Below are 20972 nucleotides of genomic sequence, written 5' to 3'. Positions count from 1 at the left end.
TAGTTAGAACATTAGTCAAATCATCTAGTCTAGGTAACGGACCCTGGGGCCTGAAGTATTTCTTATTTTTAATCATTGCTTTTAATTTCTATTTTTCCTCATACGGACTGCACATTTACTTGGTCCACCCATTGTAATATTAAATAAAATACTGCTTAAATAAAATAAATTAAATTAAATATAAATAAACTGCGTAATTTATTGAGTAAATATCAAACACTGAAAAGAGAACAAAAAAACAAATAAACACAAAAAAATGAACCATCTCCAAAAAATAAATAAAGAACTCAAAAAATTATTAAACTTAGATTTTTAGAACAAAAAAAAACATTTTAAAATAAAATATGCACCTAATAATCGTTGTAATAACTATATAAAAATAAAAAAAGCCTAATTTAAACTCTACTACACGTATTTTATATTCTACTATATACACACAATGTAGCTTAATACCTACCTAAATCTATTTATCTATTTACATTATAATTTTAACTACTACCAATTGATCACTTTGAAGTCGGTGTAATTGTCCGTCTAAAAGTCGAGACGATGTTAAGTATTTTGTTAATAAAATGTGTTAAGTTGTACAATACATCTAATAAATATATAAACATATACAACTGATTAAACTGATCAAACTCAGACCTTCCTGAATTATTCTCAGAAAACAATTAAAAATATTCTTCTTTGTTACAGATAGACTACTTGAAATGTGGATACTATATATATTGTTCTTTGGAGCAGTGATAGCAGAACATGTTGATGAAAGAGATGGAGAAGAATCAAGAAAAATATTGGGTTCCAGGTACATTTTTTTTTCTAAATAAGATTATGATATTTTATATTTGAAATATTTAACTTCACATTTGTCAAGATAAAATTATAATTTGTATTCATATATTTTATTAGGTACAGTGTTTTTAAACCACTAATAACCAAAATAACTCCCTTTTTTTAACTTTTCACCTTTCTCTAAAATTTTTATATTCTCATATTAGTAATTACAAAGTGGCTATTAAGTCGATGTTTTGCTAATAAGCCACAGCATTAATTTAGATCTTTATTAGGGTTTCAATAAAATCTAAGACAGGTCAGGTAAAAAATTATATATATAAAAGAACTGAATTAACATAGCGTTCAGTAGACGGGTTTTGAGGTTTTCTACAGCACAATCATAACATTTTTATTACTATTATATAATAACTTAATTAATAATTATAATTATAATATAATTATAATAATCTTAATTATAATTTACTTATTTTATTAGGACTGTAAAAATTGTTTTATTCTCTTCAGTCATCAAACAAGTACACAAGCAACAACATAGAGTTAATATAATAATAATATTATTTAATAACTAAATATAATAACTAATATTTATCCACAAACGACTTGAACTCATTTACTTAATATTTTTGGGTTCTAACATTTTTTCAATTACCGAAGTTCTTTGTTCTGGACTGTACACTTTGAGATAACATTGAGATTGTATTGAATACAAAATGTTTATTAATATATAGCTGGATGTTTTGATCAGTAACTAAAAAAGTAGCATAATTATTAAATAACTGCTTTATTGTTCTCTATGAAATCTCATATCAAGTATCTCGTATGTATCTCATAAAATCCAGTCTTCCGTCACATCAGTTCAGCAATAACGTTATATACAAATATCTCATTATTTTAGATAAAAACATGTGTGGAAAATGAGTACGTGTCTTTAAAATTTGGGAGTTTTCTCAATTTCCCCGGATTCCACCATCAGATCCTGACTTGGTTCCAATGGGACCACCTCGAGAGTGCACTCTTTCCAATAAAAAAAAAAACAATTTTGAAAATCGGTCCATAATTGACAGAGAAATCGGTGAACATACATAAAAAAATATACAATCGAACATAAAACCTCCACCTTTTTTCAAGCCGGTTAAAGCAAAATTTACTCAGGCCACCCACATATTATAAAAATACTACTTTGATTTTTTGAAATTTAGCATTAATAAAGATATTTTCAATAAAGGTAGGTCGATTTTGGAATGAAATTGTATGAGGTACTTGTTGAATTACTTGATTAATTCATAAACTAATTTTCCGGAACGCTGGTTCAGTAGGGTCAAAAATAAGTTCTTCTTGGAGATGTCAGTGATTCAAGAAACTGACATCAACTAGTTTCTGGGTATCTTTATAAATAAATATAAAATGTTTCTTAATTACTTATAATACTTATGAATACAGTTACATTTAAACTAGAATACTATAAATACCAGAACTATAGTTGATCATACGGATCGATATTAATATGCAACTTTAGACTATAACTAGTCGTGAAGTACAACTTGAATGCATACTTGAATGCAATCTTTTGTCGTGAATGCCTGCGAACCTCTTGGTTCGCCTTATTTAAGGTGGTGTGTATGCCACACCCATTCTGAAACTATACGGTATCCTACGATTACATTTTCGTAGAACCAATAGTCCACGTATACGGGTTTTTCCTTACCCAAGTAAACTAGAGGCCTGACTGTGACAATAAAATGTTTTGCCAGAGAGACCCAAAATACCGTCATAAAGCTATAAAGGGCAGATGTTATGAAAACGATATAACGAAATTATTGTTTATTTGATGACGCGGATCTAAGTGATCTCTTTGGTATTATTAAATTTGAGCAGTAGAACATCTCGTCAATAAGATCGGTCAGTTTATTACCATAGACCTATAACTTAAGTTCAAAGTATAATCAACATTTAGTTTAACATCTCTATCTCTTCTTTATATTAGATGGATCCCTCGCATGTTGGCATTCCTAGCAACGAGCGTACTAGTTTATGCAACGAAATGAGCTCCTCACCCTTCCACATTACTAACATCCGACCACCTCCACGCCATTAGAACTATTATAACGTCTTTGGGTGCTGGAAGTCACCTCGATCAAATTATATAGATTCAAGGCTAATTTTTTCTCTTCTAAACTATACCTCCATTATGTTCTTACGCCATGATATTGAATCAAAGGATTCTGGGCCATTTTAATACCTTTATACATTCATTGAATGACTGTCTCCATCTTTTCTTGTTTTACTAGATGTATAGACTATATAACTTTAGAAACACCTTGGCGTTTGACAGTAGTGATCGATTCCTAGGCTTGATAAGAGAAATGGATTATCTTCATAGAATCTAATTTTAAAAATCACTCAACTATTGGTTCAAAGTGTGAATAGTCTATTTTCGTCTATGTATATCAGTCCGATTATTCATATATTTTAACCTATTTATGTATATAAGTTTTAATACCCTATTTGTATTATGTTACTTACACCCATTATTTTATATGTACATTTTCCAATTTGCTACCTCTCTCTTCGTGTTGTTATTGTTCTATTAAATTACTCTGATACTTGAACACTGTTACTGTATGATATATATATATATATATATATATATATATATATATATATATATATATATTGGCAAAAATAGCGATATTTGGTGAAGAATATTCTCGAAGTCCTGCAGCACCAACAGCAGCATATTGCTTGAGAAGTATACAATCTCCCCGGGCACCCGCTATATATTCAATGATTGTTTGAAATTTAAAAACATAGCATTATAAATAATAAATGTGTAGTCACGAAATAACGACATTCGTTAAAAACTACAAAAGAAATGTAAGAAACACCATCTAATAGCATCGATAACACGATCTTGGTAGCAAATTTAGATCACCATATAATCATACTCTCAAATGACTCATGCAGAATTTTCATTTTGGAACATATTATGCGGCCCGTAGCATAATCTTCTAGAAACAGATACCGTCCACGTCTATTCAATTTGGACTAAAATAAATTAGATATCATCGTTGTGTTGTGCTTACTGTTGACATGATGAAAAAGTAAAGGAATACTGACGCCATCCGTTCAAAATCTATATCAAACTGCAACTGCTGTGGTCTGGTGAACCTCATGTGAACTCCTATTTCTAAAAATATATTTAAAAAGTAAAAAATTAAAAATATTAAAAATATTAAATAATTATTTTTTATTTAAATACTATTTAACATTTAAATTTTTCGTTAATTTAAAAAATGCTATCTTATATAACAATCCTTATATTTAATATGAAAAAGATTTCATTAGTTCAATAATATAATTTCAAATGAGTATATACCGAAATATTTATTCTTTAAAACATTAAATATAACTTGTATGAAACATATCTCATTCAACCAGCAAATGAAATGAAAATGTTAATATTTCTAAAATATTTAATATAAAAATATAAAAAATTCACAGAATGGAAATTCACCATAAGATAGGTGAATTTCCATTCACCAAAACGACCAACACTTAATTTTCTTATTACGGTGTCCTTTTCTAAATATTCTAGATAATTAATTGTATTAAAAACACATTTATGTAAGTTCTTATGGTTTCGTTCGCTTCAATCTTCTGACATCCTGCGCGCTGTCCAACAGTTATATTGCTTCCACATTAGTATGATTTAGTAATCTTTTTTCATGTTTCAAGGCGAAATCTTGGATAACTTCACAAATTCATTTGATTTCCAGGTCATCAGAAACCTTTTTGAACTTATGTAGAAGTTAATCAGAGATTTCCCTAAATGTATCATTGTTTCCTTTTAAAAGCTATTTCTAGGTATTCTGTTTGAAAGTTCTTATCTTGTACACAACACTTTTATTATGTTTTTACATTTAAACAAATAATGTTTACCTTTAAACGCTACAAAAATGGCGTTATAAAACAAATTTTGTTAAACCTATACACAAAAATTTTAAAAATTGACCAAAGATATCCTACAAAATTTGAGAATAACGCCTACAATCAAAAATAATAAACCTGTTAGTTGTTTTTGCATTCTGCCTCCGAACCTTTGGTGGTTTCAAAGCTCATCCGGAAGATGGTTGTGATAGTTCTTTTTTAACCTTCCTTTTGATGCCTTTATATTCTATAGTTAACGTTATCCTAACCACGATACAAGACAATTTCAGGCAGTACAAAATATCAATGAAGAATACCGATTAAAACGTCCATACCTTTTCGCAGTCCCAATACTGATCTATAATTAGCAGTGATACTAAGAAAGAAAGTAAATAGCGAGGAAAAACATAAATAAATATTGCAGATGACGCGACGAACTATGAAGACATAACTGTAAAAACGTTCTTACTGTTGGAGCGAGATTTTCTGACTGTATCTGTTGAACCATAACCCACTTTAACAGTATGCTAATGCTTCTTCAACGAATCGCCAATATTTTTAGGACACCGAAATACTGATTCGATGCTGACCCAATCGAATCAAATCAATTTAAGTACATTTTACGATAACATCAATAATGAATAAAGAACCGTTAAAAATTATTTAAAATTGTTTCTTTGATATCTATTATTTGATCAATTTAATAATTTATAAATTCTTCATAAATAATTAATGGATAATGTAAATGACAAATATATTTTACTGTTAAATATACTAGCGCTGGAACAATACGTTAACAGAAATCTTAATATTAAAGAAGACGTACATTATTTTTCCTCATTGATGCATATTTGTTATAACTTCATTAGCTCAATTTATTAAGCATTTGGATTATTTAACAAAATTAATATGGTAATAAAGATGTTCCTCATATTTCCATAAACTCTATTTAAATTCACCAACAATTCTATCCACTAGGTTCTTTTATTAGGTTAGTATGAGACACCCACCAATTAAAAACCAAAACTTCTTGCCCATTTTAAATATTCTTTCGAATTACTTCAAAGCTTATATTATGTTAAAAATTGCTTAATTATATCTATATATATAATTCTAATTGTTCCTTTTGTCTTCGACTATTAGGCCTATAGGTTCGTTTTAAATGATTTTTTAAATTTGAAGCTTTGTTGTGAAAAATCGGTATAATATATATAACCTTCAGGTAGTTTACGGATTACATCTCGAAAAAATGTACCTTTTATTGGCTATCTAAAAATCAATCCATTCTTCGATATCTTCATAAATGTAATTAGAGGGACCAAAGTCTCGAAAATCGTCAGATGGGGGTAGCATTTCGCTTTTTAATGTTATGAAGTATATTTTCACCCATTTTGTAACATGTAATATGAGTGTTGTCATGCTGAAGAATTACATTGTGCCTTTGTTCGTATTCCTATATATCAACACATCAATTGTAGTCGACAGCGATTCCCATTGATCGAGTAATGCGTTCAAATTCCCATCTTCAATTTTTTTGGCTGTCCAGAACGCTCTGTCTTTGATATCAAAATCAGGCATTCTGTGACCTTCAGCCACTTTTGCTTTCAAATTGAAGCAAAAAAATAAAACTTCTCGCATATGCGATTTATTCGGTACAATTTTATTATATATATTTTAAAGTCTCCTTTTACCAACTATGGGTTTATCTGGACTGGGCCTAAAAGTTTAACGTGGGCTCCGAATCACAGTCTTCAGTATTAAGCCTACCGACTGGCGAGTGACCAACTTTAGAAATCATCCCAGAAGACATCCGGTCTTACCCAGCCTGATTACTGGCGTAACTGGGATCATTTTCCTTGTCGGATTTTACACTTTTGCCTAGAGCATTCACAAATATTAAACAATCACAAACATAAATTTACGACCATGCATGTCCCAGCAGGATTCGAACCTGCGGCTATCGCAATAGTAGGAGGACCATCCCATCGCCTTTACCACTGCGCCACCAAGCCGGCTCGGTACAAATTGAGACATTTTCAACACACTGAAAATTTGTCTTACATCATAATACTATCAATTGCAAATTATTTTAAATTAATGTATAGGCCTGATATAATTTAACTGTTCTTTATATATGCCAAATTTAAATGAAATCTGAATCTAATATAAGTTTGCATGCAGTAATTCCACACTTAAAAACTATATTATACATAAAGATGGAAATTCATATAAATTAAAAACTCTTTTATCTACTCTATAAATTATTACGCAGTAATTTTATTAAATATTACAATGGATAGGCCAAGTAAAAATGCAACCTGTATGAGGAAAAATAAGAAAAAATAATGATTAAAAATAAGGAACGCTTCATGTCCAGTGGTCCGCTACCTAGCCTAGGTGATTCGACAAATGTTCTAACCAAACTAGAACAACAAAAAAAGTCGTTCCCCCCGTCGGGAATCGAACCCGCGACATCCGCGTGTGAGCTGAACGCTTTAACCACTACACCATAGAGGCAGTTGTCTGCAATATTTCTACGTCTGCTAATATGATATGGTTAGTGCTTAAAAAGAAAACTGAACGACTTTGGTAAGCAAACCCTTAATAAAAATTTAAAAACCCCTGAAGAGTATAGCGGTCCGGCCTCTGCTTTCATCATCTGCTTACCTAAATAAGTTCAAAGTATACAATTATTTGTCTGTACGTCCACATAATATTTAAAGAAATATACTTTAACTCCCAACCGTTGAGGAGTTCTGTCTTCCGTCACATCAGGTCAGCAATAACATTATACAAATATCTGATTATTTTAGTACATGCCTCTGAAATTTGAGGATTTCCCTCGATTTCCTCGGATTCCATCAGATCCTGTTTTGGTTCCAATGGGACCATCTCGGAAGCGCACTATTTCGAAAAAAAAAAAGGAATTTTGGTAATAAGTCCACAATTGACAGAAAAATCGGTGAATATATATAAAAAATATATAAACAGTCGAACATAGAACCTCCTGCTTTTTTGAAGACGGTTAAAAAAAGTAAATTTAAAATTCAAAACTAGAATAAAATAAAGTAGAACCATGTATTTGTACCACAGATTTGTACATAATTAAATTCAGTGTAACGTTGTTCTTGTGACTTTGTCCATTATTGTTATTCGTAATAATTATATACAATTTTTAAAGAATATAATAAATGTATTTGTATTTTTTGAAATATCGTAATAAGTATTTATATATCCAATACTTATTTGTTATGAAAGAATGATTTTTCTTTTAGATGAAATATTAGTTGCAGATAGATCTAAAAGCAAGTTTCTAAGTAAGTACACATTTCTACAAGTCGCTTGTCTTCACAAGCCACATATTTTGTTCTCTATCAATAAAGTTAAACCGATCTCCAGCAGTGTTAAGGTATAACATATAAGGATAAAATATCCGAACGACAACTTGTTCTTCTGGTAATGGTAAAAACGGTTTACTCTACGAAAGCGCAACATATATTTTTAACTCGAGTATTCCCATTAACCTGTGACATTGACCCGTAACCGGCCTCTTCTTATTCATCACTCATTCTCATATTAGTTTCGTTAGACTTCAACAATAAATAATATCGGCACGTCATAGCGTTTATGTTGATTAACAATTCTATTCATTATACTGACCAAAACGTAAAAGGAACAACGTTGTGGTGTCGAATAATTATCAATGAAAGTAGACGTATTTTTCGAGTTCTGGTTGGAACGCAAGGTACTTTGATCCATACTAATAATATATTATTAATTTGTACAATTTTTAATCAAAACATATAAGAAGTTTTTAAAACATATAAGTTATGTGTTACTTATTAAACTATTTAATTTAATCTTATTTATTCTTTATATTGTTAAATCCTAACTTATTAATTTAAAAATACTGTAGAAATTGGTGAATTACTGTGTGCCATGACTCTATGCTCCCCCTCAGGTAATAAATCGAATTATTAATTACATCTTATATGAGATATACTTAGTACAATCTTAATTTACAAATTAGTTTTTTACTACTCGTCTGTTATACTTGCCGTAATACACAAGCAAGGCGAGTTCGGAATTCATACATCACTATAGATTTCCGAAATTAAAATAAAACTAAACTACTTAAGCTAAAGTTAAGAATACACATATACACTAAACAAATTTGTTTGGATTAGTTCGCTTCAATCTTCTGACTTCCTGCGTGTTTTTCAGTAGCTGTATTGCTTCCATGTTGTGATTTAGCAACCTTATGTCACGTTTTAAGGCGAAATCTTGGATCCCCTCGTGTAGTCATTTGATTTCGAGGTCATCGTGTAGCTCTTTGTTGACACTTACGTAGCGATAAGCATTGCTAATTAATCGTAGAACTTTGTTTTCGATGCTTTAGGTTACTAGTTGGTTTAATTTTTTAATGCAAACCGATAGTTGGATCTCATAGGTCCAAATTGGCTTGATCATTTACTGATAAACTAATCTCTTTGATTTTAGGTCAAGTTGGGGATATCTTCTGACTAACCAGTACAGTTGCTTAGCTTGAGTCTAATCTGCTCTGCTTTTGTCTAAGATGATGTTTCCAATTTAACCTACCATCGAGATGTATTTCAAGGTCTATATCTGATTCTGCTTGAGGAATCAGGTATTAGTCATAAAATAGAACTTTGTATGATATGTAATAGTAATAAATAAATAATGTATGAGTATAAATCACTTTTTAGTGATATAATTAGGTTTTTGCCATTTCGCCGAAACGCAAAATTAACATGGACAGATTAGAGCTATTAATCTGTATTGTCCAGTATTTGACCTATTTGTAGATATTGTTGAATGCTACTTATACAGCTTTAGATATCGAAGAAATGTGTAAGCTGAAAACAAAGGATAGGAATGAAACATCTAGTTGTTTACCATTGGTATCACTTTCATACCGTTAAAACGAAAATCAAGACTTGGAATATGATGAAGCAACCAACTTTAAAGTTCTTCAGTCATTCAAAGGTTTCAACTTGATAAATTTATTCAAATCAACATGATCTACAACATACCATCAATATACATTGAATAAATCAATATTACTTTGGAGTTATGGCTGAGTGAATGGAGGTAGGATAAAATAAAACAGTGACGATTATATGTAATCGTTATTTATTGGCATTATAAAAATAAATAAAATATAACAGAGAAAAAGAGAGCGGTGCAATGTTACCTCAAATATGTTTAGGCAGTTGATGGTGACACGAACCGAATGATGGTCAATATCAAAACCCAACGTCTCGGGGTTGACAGTAATTCGTTATCGTTTATTGATCGTAAATGGTGGCACCTCGCACTTGTCCAACATCCTGGATAAAATCTTTGGATATTTTGTAGACCGCTATTGTTGAATTACTTGTTTAATTCGGTGAATAATTTCCGGAAGGCTGGTTATATTACTTATATATACAGTTACAGTACAATGCAATACTATAAAATACCCGAACTATCTTCATATCATACGGATCGATCTTATTTTACAAACTTGATTAATAACATAGTCGTGAATATTTCATGAATATTTTCATGAATAATTTATTGTGAATTGGTCGTGAATATGTTCGTGAATACTTGCCAACCTCTTGGTTCGCCCTATTTAAGGTGGTGTGTATGTCACTTTCCTACTGTGTCCACTCCTTTCACAAGTAAACTAGAGGCCAGGCAATAAAATTTTCTGCCAGGTAGATGTTATAAAAACGGTGTTTTGGGAAGTAAATATAAAAATTTTGTAAACATATTTAACAATGTTCTAATTTATCTATCTGACATCCTGAACAGCTATTGTAAAATAGAAAATTAGACACGTCCCAAGTTCGCTACGTTATTAAATGGAAAAAGTGTAAGAATGTTAAGAAATGTCAAAACTATTGATTTTAACAGTTAAGTTAGGTTGTTTAATTAATAATGTTTATATTGTTACCTCGCATTTTCACTAGTAGATATGGATGATCAAAATACACACAAGTACCGAATATAAAAACAACCAATTGAAAAACTTAATGATTTAAATTTTAGTAACGATATAAGTAACACATTCTGTTAGTGAGAGTAATAAGAAGTCAGAGTAATAATTATTGTAAGTAATCAAGTTCAGATCGAACAAAGTCATTATGGAAAGTAGTAACTATTAATTACAGTCGACTTGTTTGACTTGCATATTCAAGAGGTAAGGCGATTTTAACATGACAGTAGTTGATCAAATTTGAAACCCTACCTTGCCTGCTATATTAATCAAACACTCCTTTTTTATCAATTTTTTCGATCAATTGATCAGCATTTAGTTTTCAGCAAGATGTCTAAAAGTGATTCAACTGTTAAGTAGTTCCAAAACCCATATAGTGACTTACACTTTAAAAAGCAATAATATAAGATATATGCGCTATATTTATTCCAATATCGCATTGAATTTACAAAAATATGAAAGATAAGTTTTATTTTTTTAATTTATTTTCTTTTATTTGTTTTATTTTATCTTATTTTGAAACTATTTATTGAACTGTTGAAAAGGTATTGATGAGAAGTGAGATAATATTGCCCTAACACTATCTGGGAGTAAAACAATTGCGTGCTTAAAAAATAATATAACTGCTAGCAGAACTGATCAGGCAATGAAATGAAACCATGTAAATAAAATTTGCGAATGGAAACCGTTAACTGCGAGAACCTCTCGTAATTATTACTGAAAATGATGGTGCCTTTGCACGGAATTTTGTTAAATGAATACGAATTTTGTGGAAAGGAACTTGTTTTTATTCGACCCGTTATAAAATTCTGTGTCATCTGCCGTTCGGTGGGTATTGTTTGGTTTTGTAATGATTACGCGTCACTATTAACGGTTAATATATCAAACTGGATTGTATGTATCTGTAGCAATCCATTGAAATGTAGAAAATCAGCCTTAACTTTCTATGGTGTTTTGGGCGGACGAGAAAGTTATGTGTCACTGTTTTTTATTAACGTTATGTGTTACATATGCGTAGGTGAATGATATGATGACAACATTAGTGTATCACTAGTAGTATCATAAGTAGACCATAGACAAAGATATTTTTTCTTAATCAAGTATAAACTTCTTTATTTACTTTTTAATGATACAATCACTAGAATGCTTTTCCAACATTGCGACCTTAAATAAAGGAATAAAGATTTATTTCCTGCTATTCATAGTATTGTAATCAAAGACATTTGAATTTAAATTTCTTGGATTGCAAGTGCCTGTTCCAACGTAGTTCTTTTTTGGTTAGGTTGACAGGATCTTTCTTGTATTACATTTGAAGACCATATTGTCAATAATTAATAAGATTCACTTGCATCCATTCAACAAAAAAGCGAGTCGATTTTTAATATTCATAGAAGAAAATAGATAATGATAGTCTGTTCAAATTATTTTGTACATACTTCATTTAAATTTGTGACATCAAAACGTCACAATGTTGTCGATTAACTCTGAGTTTTAGTTCAGTTTGGCTTTGACATACAACAAAATTCTAATCTAAATAAAATAATTGAACAAAAATGTTATCAAATATAATTTATTTTAACATTATAGTACATCTAAAAACTACAATTAATTATACAGCCACAATAGTTTATAGGTTACAGTTATAACCTATTATCACTATCACTTTCAAGAATTATCCATACGTCTGACAACCGAACGATTTTGACAAGCTCATTTGTTTACGTGTTCAAACATATCAGACAGCATTGTGTCTCTTTTTAACTACAATAAAATGAGAAGGAAAATATTGTCTGATTCTAAAACAAATTTAATAATTACGGCAGGCAATACATTAAACATCTTGATGACGTATCTACAAAAAAAATTTGAATAGACTATATATCAATATTTTATTTTTCTTAAAAGTATTGACATATTCCTTATAACATTTTGATAAGTTTGTTAGTTGTTTCAAATCAAAATTTTCGATGTTTTTGTTCCAATATATCGATATATTGATATATTTTTTTTTAATATCGAAAACAAAGAGCCATATTTATATAATTTAACCCCATTGGATTTCTGGTTTCTCTTTAAGCTCAGGAAACACATCAAAGTCGACTTTAAGTCGGCGATGAGTTTAAAACCGAATCAAAGAATGCTTTAGAAATCATTTCATAAATAGAAATAAAAACAGCTATTTCAAGTACTAAAAAAAATTTTTTGGAAAATAAACCATTTCTGCTTTATTTTAAGTTCTACAATTGTTTATAATAGTAGTATGTCATTTCTAGTTTATGAATTTATGAACAACTACCGAACTCAGATCTCATGAGTAGAACGCATAATTTATGTACGTCTATTTTTTCATTCCATTGGCCCAATAATGTATGGCAAAGATAGTTTACGGGAATTGGCTATTGCTAAACCAGCCACGGTAACAATTTAACAGAAATTGTTTGTATAATCGTACTGAAATTGTAAGTGTATTGAATAGGGCAGTTATCTTTTCAAAAAATAACCTAATTTATATATTACGCTAGAAGGCATTTATTAAGAAAATCAAATTATTTTCCACTATTCATTACAATATTTTCCCATCTTTCTGGGAACATGGCAACTACCCAACTATCGATCGATGACCACCAAGTAGCAATGACAATGTCTAGTGAGTACGCTAGGAACTAAAACCATTCGAACTGCAACAATGTAATTCTTATAACTAATAGACGAACACTGTCAAGTAAGAAAATGACTGCGTCTGTTATTCCCAATTGCTGTTTTTTTTAAGAATACGTCGTTCAATTTCTTCAATTGACGTCGGTAACAGTTCATACTACACTATACCTTGCTGACCCCACCATATGCCCAGCAAATTGGCCATGAATATTCTGCGCCCTAAAACCATTATACTTGGCTGTCCTGGATAATCCCAGAACTTTTCGATCTTGGGATTGTCCTACTAAGTCAACTTTTCATCACCAGTCACAATAAGCCACATAAAACTTTTCTTTTTGACTGAAAAGCAATGAAGCGAATAGTTTTAAAATAGCATTTTCAGTAAATTCATGTGTTATCCATTTTCCCGATATTTCCCAATACATGTAAATGCCTGGATACACTTGATTCATTAACTGATAAGGCTGGAGATTCTATTCTGAATATATTTGCAACGTCATATCTGTCAACATCAATATACAACAACGTCTTGCAAGTCGTTGCCTTCGGTCTTTTTTCGTCTTCCTTGTTTGTTACTGCCATCAAAATCCTCAGTTTTAATTTGTTGAAATTAAACTGGCAATTGAGATATGACAAAGCAATAATATCATAAGTTCCTATAAGTTTTTAGTGGGCTTCGGCAGCAGATTTCTTCAAATGAAACAACAAATAACTTGGAACAATTCACTGTTATTGTAGCAATTCGGTATTTTGCGTCTATATACACTGCAGATATTTTAGTTGTATTACTCTACTTCATGATTTTATATTATTTCCAGACCTGTTTTAGAGTAGAATCATAATACGAACATTAAATAACCAACATATATAAACATAATTTCCTTTTAAATCATAAACATTATTAGACATAAAATATACTAAATATACATAATTTTTTCTAGTGTGGTTACATCGGTTTCGGTAGTAATGGATACAGGAAATGGCAAGAAAACAATTTACACCGACGCGATTGGAAAACCTCAATCCAAACCATCTAATCCGTCTGACCTTGGCAGTCCCATCGAACTATTACATCCAGACCGTTACGAGTTTTATACATTTGATGACAATGGTGATTTGGTGAAACGCCTCATGTCTTTGGATGAGATTAAAAGTATTATTGCCACAGGGGACAGCGATGCATTCGATTTGGACGCATTCTCGCCCCAAGGCTTCGTAGCTGAGAAAAAAGTCACTGATGTAGTAAACAACGTTCAGAACGTGTTGAAGGAAGAAATGGAGATGTTAAAAGACCCAATTTCGAAACCTATTTTCGACACGCCCGATGTTAGCGATTCCTGGAGCATGATCCTACCCGCTATTTTCGGTAATTCGGGTGAAGACATTAAACCAGACAAACCTCTTTCTCAGGTTACTCCAGATACAATAATGATCGAACCCAATGGAAATATTCAGAGTAGTACAATATCTCACACGACTTTGAGTCAAGCTACAACAAGTAAACCGGTGTATTATAGCAGTCAAATGTTGACTCAAAAATTACCAACAAGCACTGAATCAATGATGAAAGTAGAAATATTCTCAAACAGCCAACAATCAAATGAAAATACGTCAAGCCATCCTATTCTTATGACAACAGAACATGAAATACCTACAAGAGAATCTGTCGAAATGATATATAGCAAACCTCCTTTAATACGAACTACAACAACGGTCGTATCAAACTCACCAGAAGCGGTAACTATTGGAGTTAACAATAATACTAGCGACTCAACAATTTCTAGTATTCAATCGACGACACAAATGATTACTGATTCCACTCCATCAGATATCCTTAACAAAGAAGCAGTGGATACTGATACTTCACTGACTACTACTGGTAGTTCTAGCCAATCTTCATTCTCTACTACAATGGAATCTACACCAGAATCAAAAGCTACAACTGTCCAACCAAGTGTAACTGTAAATAACAGATCTAATATTACTTTAGAATATATAGCTGATAAGATCTTATCGTCGAGCACAACAACAATAAGTGCAACAACAGAATCAGTTACAACAGTTTCTACACAAAATTCATTTTCAACATCTCTTCAGAAAAATTCTGAATTAAGTAGCACTCCAATATTAGATATAAGTAGTAATGAAACAACTACGGAAACTTATAACGTAATAACATCTACTGGAACTATTTTATCAAAACCGATAATGACACCATCAACGACAAATATTCCATCATTATTGCAATCATTGAGTAATGATCAAAAACTCTCTGCCTCAGAGCTATTAGATCAATTGCTTCTGACAACAAATATCTATGAAATAAATACCGAACTGACTTCGACTAAAGATGTCAATTCAGATAAATACCTAGAGATTGGCATTAGTGACAGTAATGTGCCTTCAAAGGTAAATATTAACGATATACCTATTGCAACTACAGATAGAGATTCATCTGCACATTTTCCAACAACCGATCCGATAATACAAAGCATAGAAGAATTACTGTCGCAGACTGTCAATACATTTTCAGAACCAAATGTACAAAATTTTAACGCAGAAAAAGTTCAACAAATAATAGAAAACTCTAGTCAGAAAACAATGGAGGAGGTCATAAAATCTGCAGCTACTGTTGGATCTCAGTTGATTGGCCAAACGGTAATGGACATCACAACTGAGCCAGAATTAATAATGACGACAATTGAAGAAAATACTTCCAATGCAAATTCTATATTTACAACAGTTCCTACAAGCGACTTATCATTAAATATTAGTACGATAATAGCAGAAAACAACTCAATTGAAACAACCACATTTACAATGGATAATAGTTTTAATGAAACTGCACTTATGTCTGAGTCATCAACTGAAAACAAGCAATCACTCTATGAAAATATTTATACCGAACGAACAACCAGTGAATCATCAGAAGAGAGCACTATTTATTATATCAAGAGCAAAGTACCAAACACAACAACTACGACAACAACAACAGAGAGCGAACCTCATTTGATCAACATTACCATCATCAGCTACGATCCATCTAGAAATGTATCAAAACCAGCCAAATCTGATCTCAGCCTGGAGCAAAAAGTCATTGCTGAAGAAATGAAAAACATGTCAATGGTTCGTAATAATACTAGTATCACTGGAAATCTGTCTGAGACTAAAAATGTTTCTACTAATATATCATCTTCTGCTCTTATCAATCCCAAAATACAAACAAGTAGTTCTGTAATGACAGCTATTCCATCTACAACAACTGTAACTCCATCAACAACAAGAGCCACTCCATCAACAATAAGAACTACTCTATCAACAACAAGAGGAATTCCATCAACAACAAGAACCACTCCATCAACAACAAGAGCCACAACATTAACAACAAAGGACATCCTATCAACAACAAAGGCCACTCCATCAACAACAAAAACCACTCCATCAACCATAAGCATCCCTCCGTCAACAACAAGTGCCACATCACCAACAATAAAGGAAGCTCCATCAAACAAACCAAAAACCACTACATCAAAATCAACAAGTATTCTGTCAACTATCACAGCCACTCCATTAAAAACAATTTCTCCATCAACAACAATCACACCATCAATAATAACGACCACAAAACGTATTGAAATTAACAAGAAACCAATCCAGCCATCTATCGTAATTACTATTAGTGAAAATAACACGTTTGTAACTGAAAATGGTAAATTGATGGCAAATAAAACTATATTATCCTCTGAAAGTTACGATATAAAATCAACCAGCACAAGTCCATCAAAATTAGCCAGTGAAAATCACACGTGGACCTTAGTGTCTACTGTGAAACCTCACCAGGACTCTATAAAACAAACCATACAGACCTCGACAATGTCTTATGCTAACGCAGTTGATCCACCGACACCAGTCGATCTCGTACCTAAACCCATGCAAGGTTTTGGATTAGAAGAAAGTACGAATAATTTGGATAACGACGTTTATCAGTTCATCCAACTATGTAACGAATTGGCATTCGGATTTTGGAAAACAGTAACCGCAAAATTAAGCTCAGCGCGAAGTGTATTCGTCTCACCATTTGCAGCCACATCTATGCTGGCGATGGTATTTTTAGGTGCAAAGGGAGCTACGTCTGAAGAAATGAATGAAATTCTGCAACTTGACAACATGGTAACGTTCAATCCTCACCTGACATTCAAGAACGTTTCGGAATCGATTGAAACGGGGTTAAGAACAGGAGTAGCCACTTCTACAATTATTCGGGAATTATTCAGTGATAGAAGCAAAGGAAAATTGTTGGATTTCTATAAAAACCGAGTAAAAGCCTTCTATGATGGGTATGTGGAAGAAGTAGGTTACAAAGAAATCGGGGATGTAATCAGAAGGCGAACGAATCTCCTAGTGAAAAAATACACAGACGGAAAATACGTTGAATATCTGAAAGACAGTTCAATAGTTGTGAGGGCTCCCCTGAGTGGTGTAGGCGTAAATATATTTGAAGTAAGTACTTAACATAGAAATGTGTTTCAATAATAATTAATAAATATTGTAGACGGATTGTTCCCAATCATCATATGACGGTAGAGATGGTGAGCTCCATTTTGTCGTACTACCGTCAATCAGACAAAGAAGACTTATTCCCATTCCTGCAGTGGTATATAGAACGGGATTCCTAGCAGGATACGAGCCCAGCCTAGACGCGACAGCCGTTTCCCTTGGTAACAAAGACCAAACAGTTAGTACTATACTAGTTATTCCAGGTCAACAGGGAATTTCTGCACCTGGAGATGGACTAGCCCGATTGGAAAAGAGACTAGTTGAAAGTTCATTCAAGAAAGGTAAGTCCAATAAAATTCGTATTTCCGTTATTAATTTTCTTTTCACTGTAATTCAATTTTATGTAATTTAAAGGTAATTTAATCTATTTATAAGCAAAGTTTTGCATCAGTGCATTTTGCCTATTTCAAAAATGCAAAGCCAAAAAAATGTATATAGTTAGGTTATTTTAATCAAGTTAACAAATCTGATTTTGATTAAAACAAATCAACGACCCCAAACAGCAAATTATATCATCAATACCGAAATATTAAAGAGTTCGTTATTTAGATGGCCAATTTTAATATATATTACAGTAATATGTACATACGTACATAGTTGCTAATTGTTTTGTTATATTTGTCACACAAATTTGAATATAAGTAAGCAATATTAAGTTAGTACATAATCTAAATTTCATTGACATAAATAACTCCCTATATTTGACCCGTACTAACTGACATTGTAGAAACAATGGTGAAACTAAATATTTGAAAACCATTAATTGGCGGCTATGAGTACAGGCACGCCGTTTCAACGCATTCTTCGATACATTGTAGATGCACGAATCATGCATATCATACGTTCACCTGTAGCTCTATCGGATTAAGATCGATCATCGACCTGGTTTGTTATCAGCACAATTCGAGATGATTAATAAATCTATATATATTCAAAGTACGCATAGAGCTTAGGCAACACATAATTCACTAGCAATTTATATCTAATACTGATTTCATTATTATTTAAAATAAATGTTATAAAAACATTAAATTTAAGTATCAATATTATTTATTGCATTATCTTATATAGATCATCTTCCCAAGAAGATTTAAGTTTTCAATTGAATGTTTCATTTCAACAAGTAATTTTCAGGTGCTTGGTCCAGACTATTACGTTCACTGATTCCACGTCCTGGTTTGGAAATACAAATTCCGAGATTCTCACACAAATCTGTAATAAATGCTACATCCACTCTTAAACAAATGGGCCTTCGTGAACTGTTTAATCCCGACCAAGCCGATCTGAGGGGTCTCAATGGTGTTTCGAACGAATTGCATCTGTCTGATGTACTACAAATTAACAGTTTCGCAACATGCGGGGAAAGGAAAATTGGAGAATCACATCATTCCGAGATATATCCTGCTGCAGCGCACAAATCAAGGTAAAAAAAATTAATTATTAGTGTGAGTGCCTTAAATAATATTATAATATTTTACAGAGAATCAAAATATCTCCAGCATGTGCCAATGGATATTGAGGAGGAGCCACGTGACTATCAAAGAGCATTTCACGACCCACTTCACGACCCATCCCTCTTCGCTCTTCCTTTATCGCAACGACCGCGGCAGGCAAGAATACCGGAAGTGCCTCGTTTACGATTTGATAGACCATTCCTTTATTTCATAAGACACAATCCGACAGGATTGATTCTGCATATGGGTAGATTTAATCCACGACTTCTACCTTGAAGACGTTATTGACACAAAGCAAAGTCAATTATATATAATTAAAATGTTAATGTAGTATTTAAGTTGAACGAAGACTGTTGATAAAATTGATCAATTTATTTAGTATTTTTGACAGAATATTAATTTGTATATATATAGAATGAAAAGAAAATTATTTTTGTACAACGGAATAGTATAATATTAAGCAAAATGGCAAAGAAAACTAGCTTGCCAACAATATTTTCATATTTCAAGAGAGGAAGTATGAAAATTTAACTTATTATAATTGTACTAGTTTTAATCAAAAAGTATTAAATTAAATATGTATTTTTTACATCAAAATAAATAATTAAAAAACTATAAACACTTCACTACATTTCATTTTATTTTCGAATAATTATTAGAATTATAGAGTAAATAGGGATTTAACTTCATAGGCAACTTTAGAGAAATATTACGCGATGTCCAATATCCAGATGACACTACTTTCCAATCGCCTTTTCAATCAATCTTATTGTTTTGTTTGGATAGCTATGCTAAAAGCCGCAAAAACAATCAAATTATTTTCATTTCTAAGGTGCTTTGTTTCATTTGTTTATCTTGACTGCCATGTTCTGTATGCATAACATATATAGAGTACTTTCTACAGTAGTGTTTTTCTACGTTTTTGTGACAAAATTATAATTAAAATTAGTTGTCAAATAAATAACGAAAATAACTATTGATAAAAACATATTTTATTGTAAAACACCTTAAAATGTATAAAAATTTTAAAATATCTACTAAATTACTGTGTTAAATTTATATCTTCTAATTGTAATATAATCATGAGAAGTTCCTTTAATTTTTTTTTGTATACTTTTTTTTACTCATTTGAGTAATTTGAGTAAAATTTCATTTACTCAAAGTAATAAATATTTGTATTTTGTTCCATAATATTTTTCATCTAAAATTTACACTGAAACTCCGTGCATCTTTCACCTTCACGGCAACAACTATCATATTCACTGACTGTCAATATTATATTTTTTATCAGTATCTCAAATCCCTTCCTATAAGCAAATGTATTTATTTCAGTCTCTGATTTCATAAGTATCTAACTTCTAGTTAATTTGTTAATATTAATAATATAAAGTAATTTTAATAATAATACAAAGTTAATAATAATAATATAAAGGATATACTTTGCAACAGTAATTCTAACTCTCGATGTACAAATTAATATATTTATTACCACCATATTTGGTCAGTGTCAACCTCCATAATTGTAAACACTTTACCACGTTATTTTACTCTTGCAACAACCTCTGAATATGGTCTGC

General features: G+C 31.4%; 1 protein-coding gene across 1 annotated transcript in view; it reads left to right on the top strand.

The window, feature by feature from the left end:
- Positions 1 to 20493, top strand: part of LOC143190103 (uncharacterized) — a 36063-nt gene extending 15570 nt beyond the window's left edge. The window contains exons 2-6 of the mRNA XM_076394199.1: positions 697 to 805; positions 14326 to 17884; positions 17937 to 18222; positions 19076 to 19364; positions 19422 to 20493. Of these exons, the coding sequence (XP_076250314.1) occupies positions 711 to 805; positions 14326 to 17884; positions 17937 to 18222; positions 19076 to 19364; positions 19422 to 19671 (4479 nt within the window). The 5' untranslated portion in view covers positions 697 to 710 and the 3' untranslated portion in view covers positions 19672 to 20493. The remainder of the gene's footprint in view (positions 1 to 696; positions 806 to 14325; positions 17885 to 17936; positions 18223 to 19075; positions 19365 to 19421) is intronic.
- Positions 20494 to 20972: the final 479 nt, after the last annotated feature.

The sequence above is a fragment of the Rhynchophorus ferrugineus genome, unplaced genomic scaffold (assembly GCF_030347505.1).
Source record: "Rhynchophorus ferrugineus isolate W39M unplaced genomic scaffold, kcgeb_rfMv2 rfM2, whole genome shotgun sequence".
Lineage (NCBI taxonomy): Eukaryota > Metazoa > Arthropoda > Insecta > Coleoptera > Curculionidae > Rhynchophorus > Rhynchophorus ferrugineus.
Note: the sequence above shows the minus strand (reverse complement) of the source record. Positions and strands in the feature narration are given on the sequence as shown.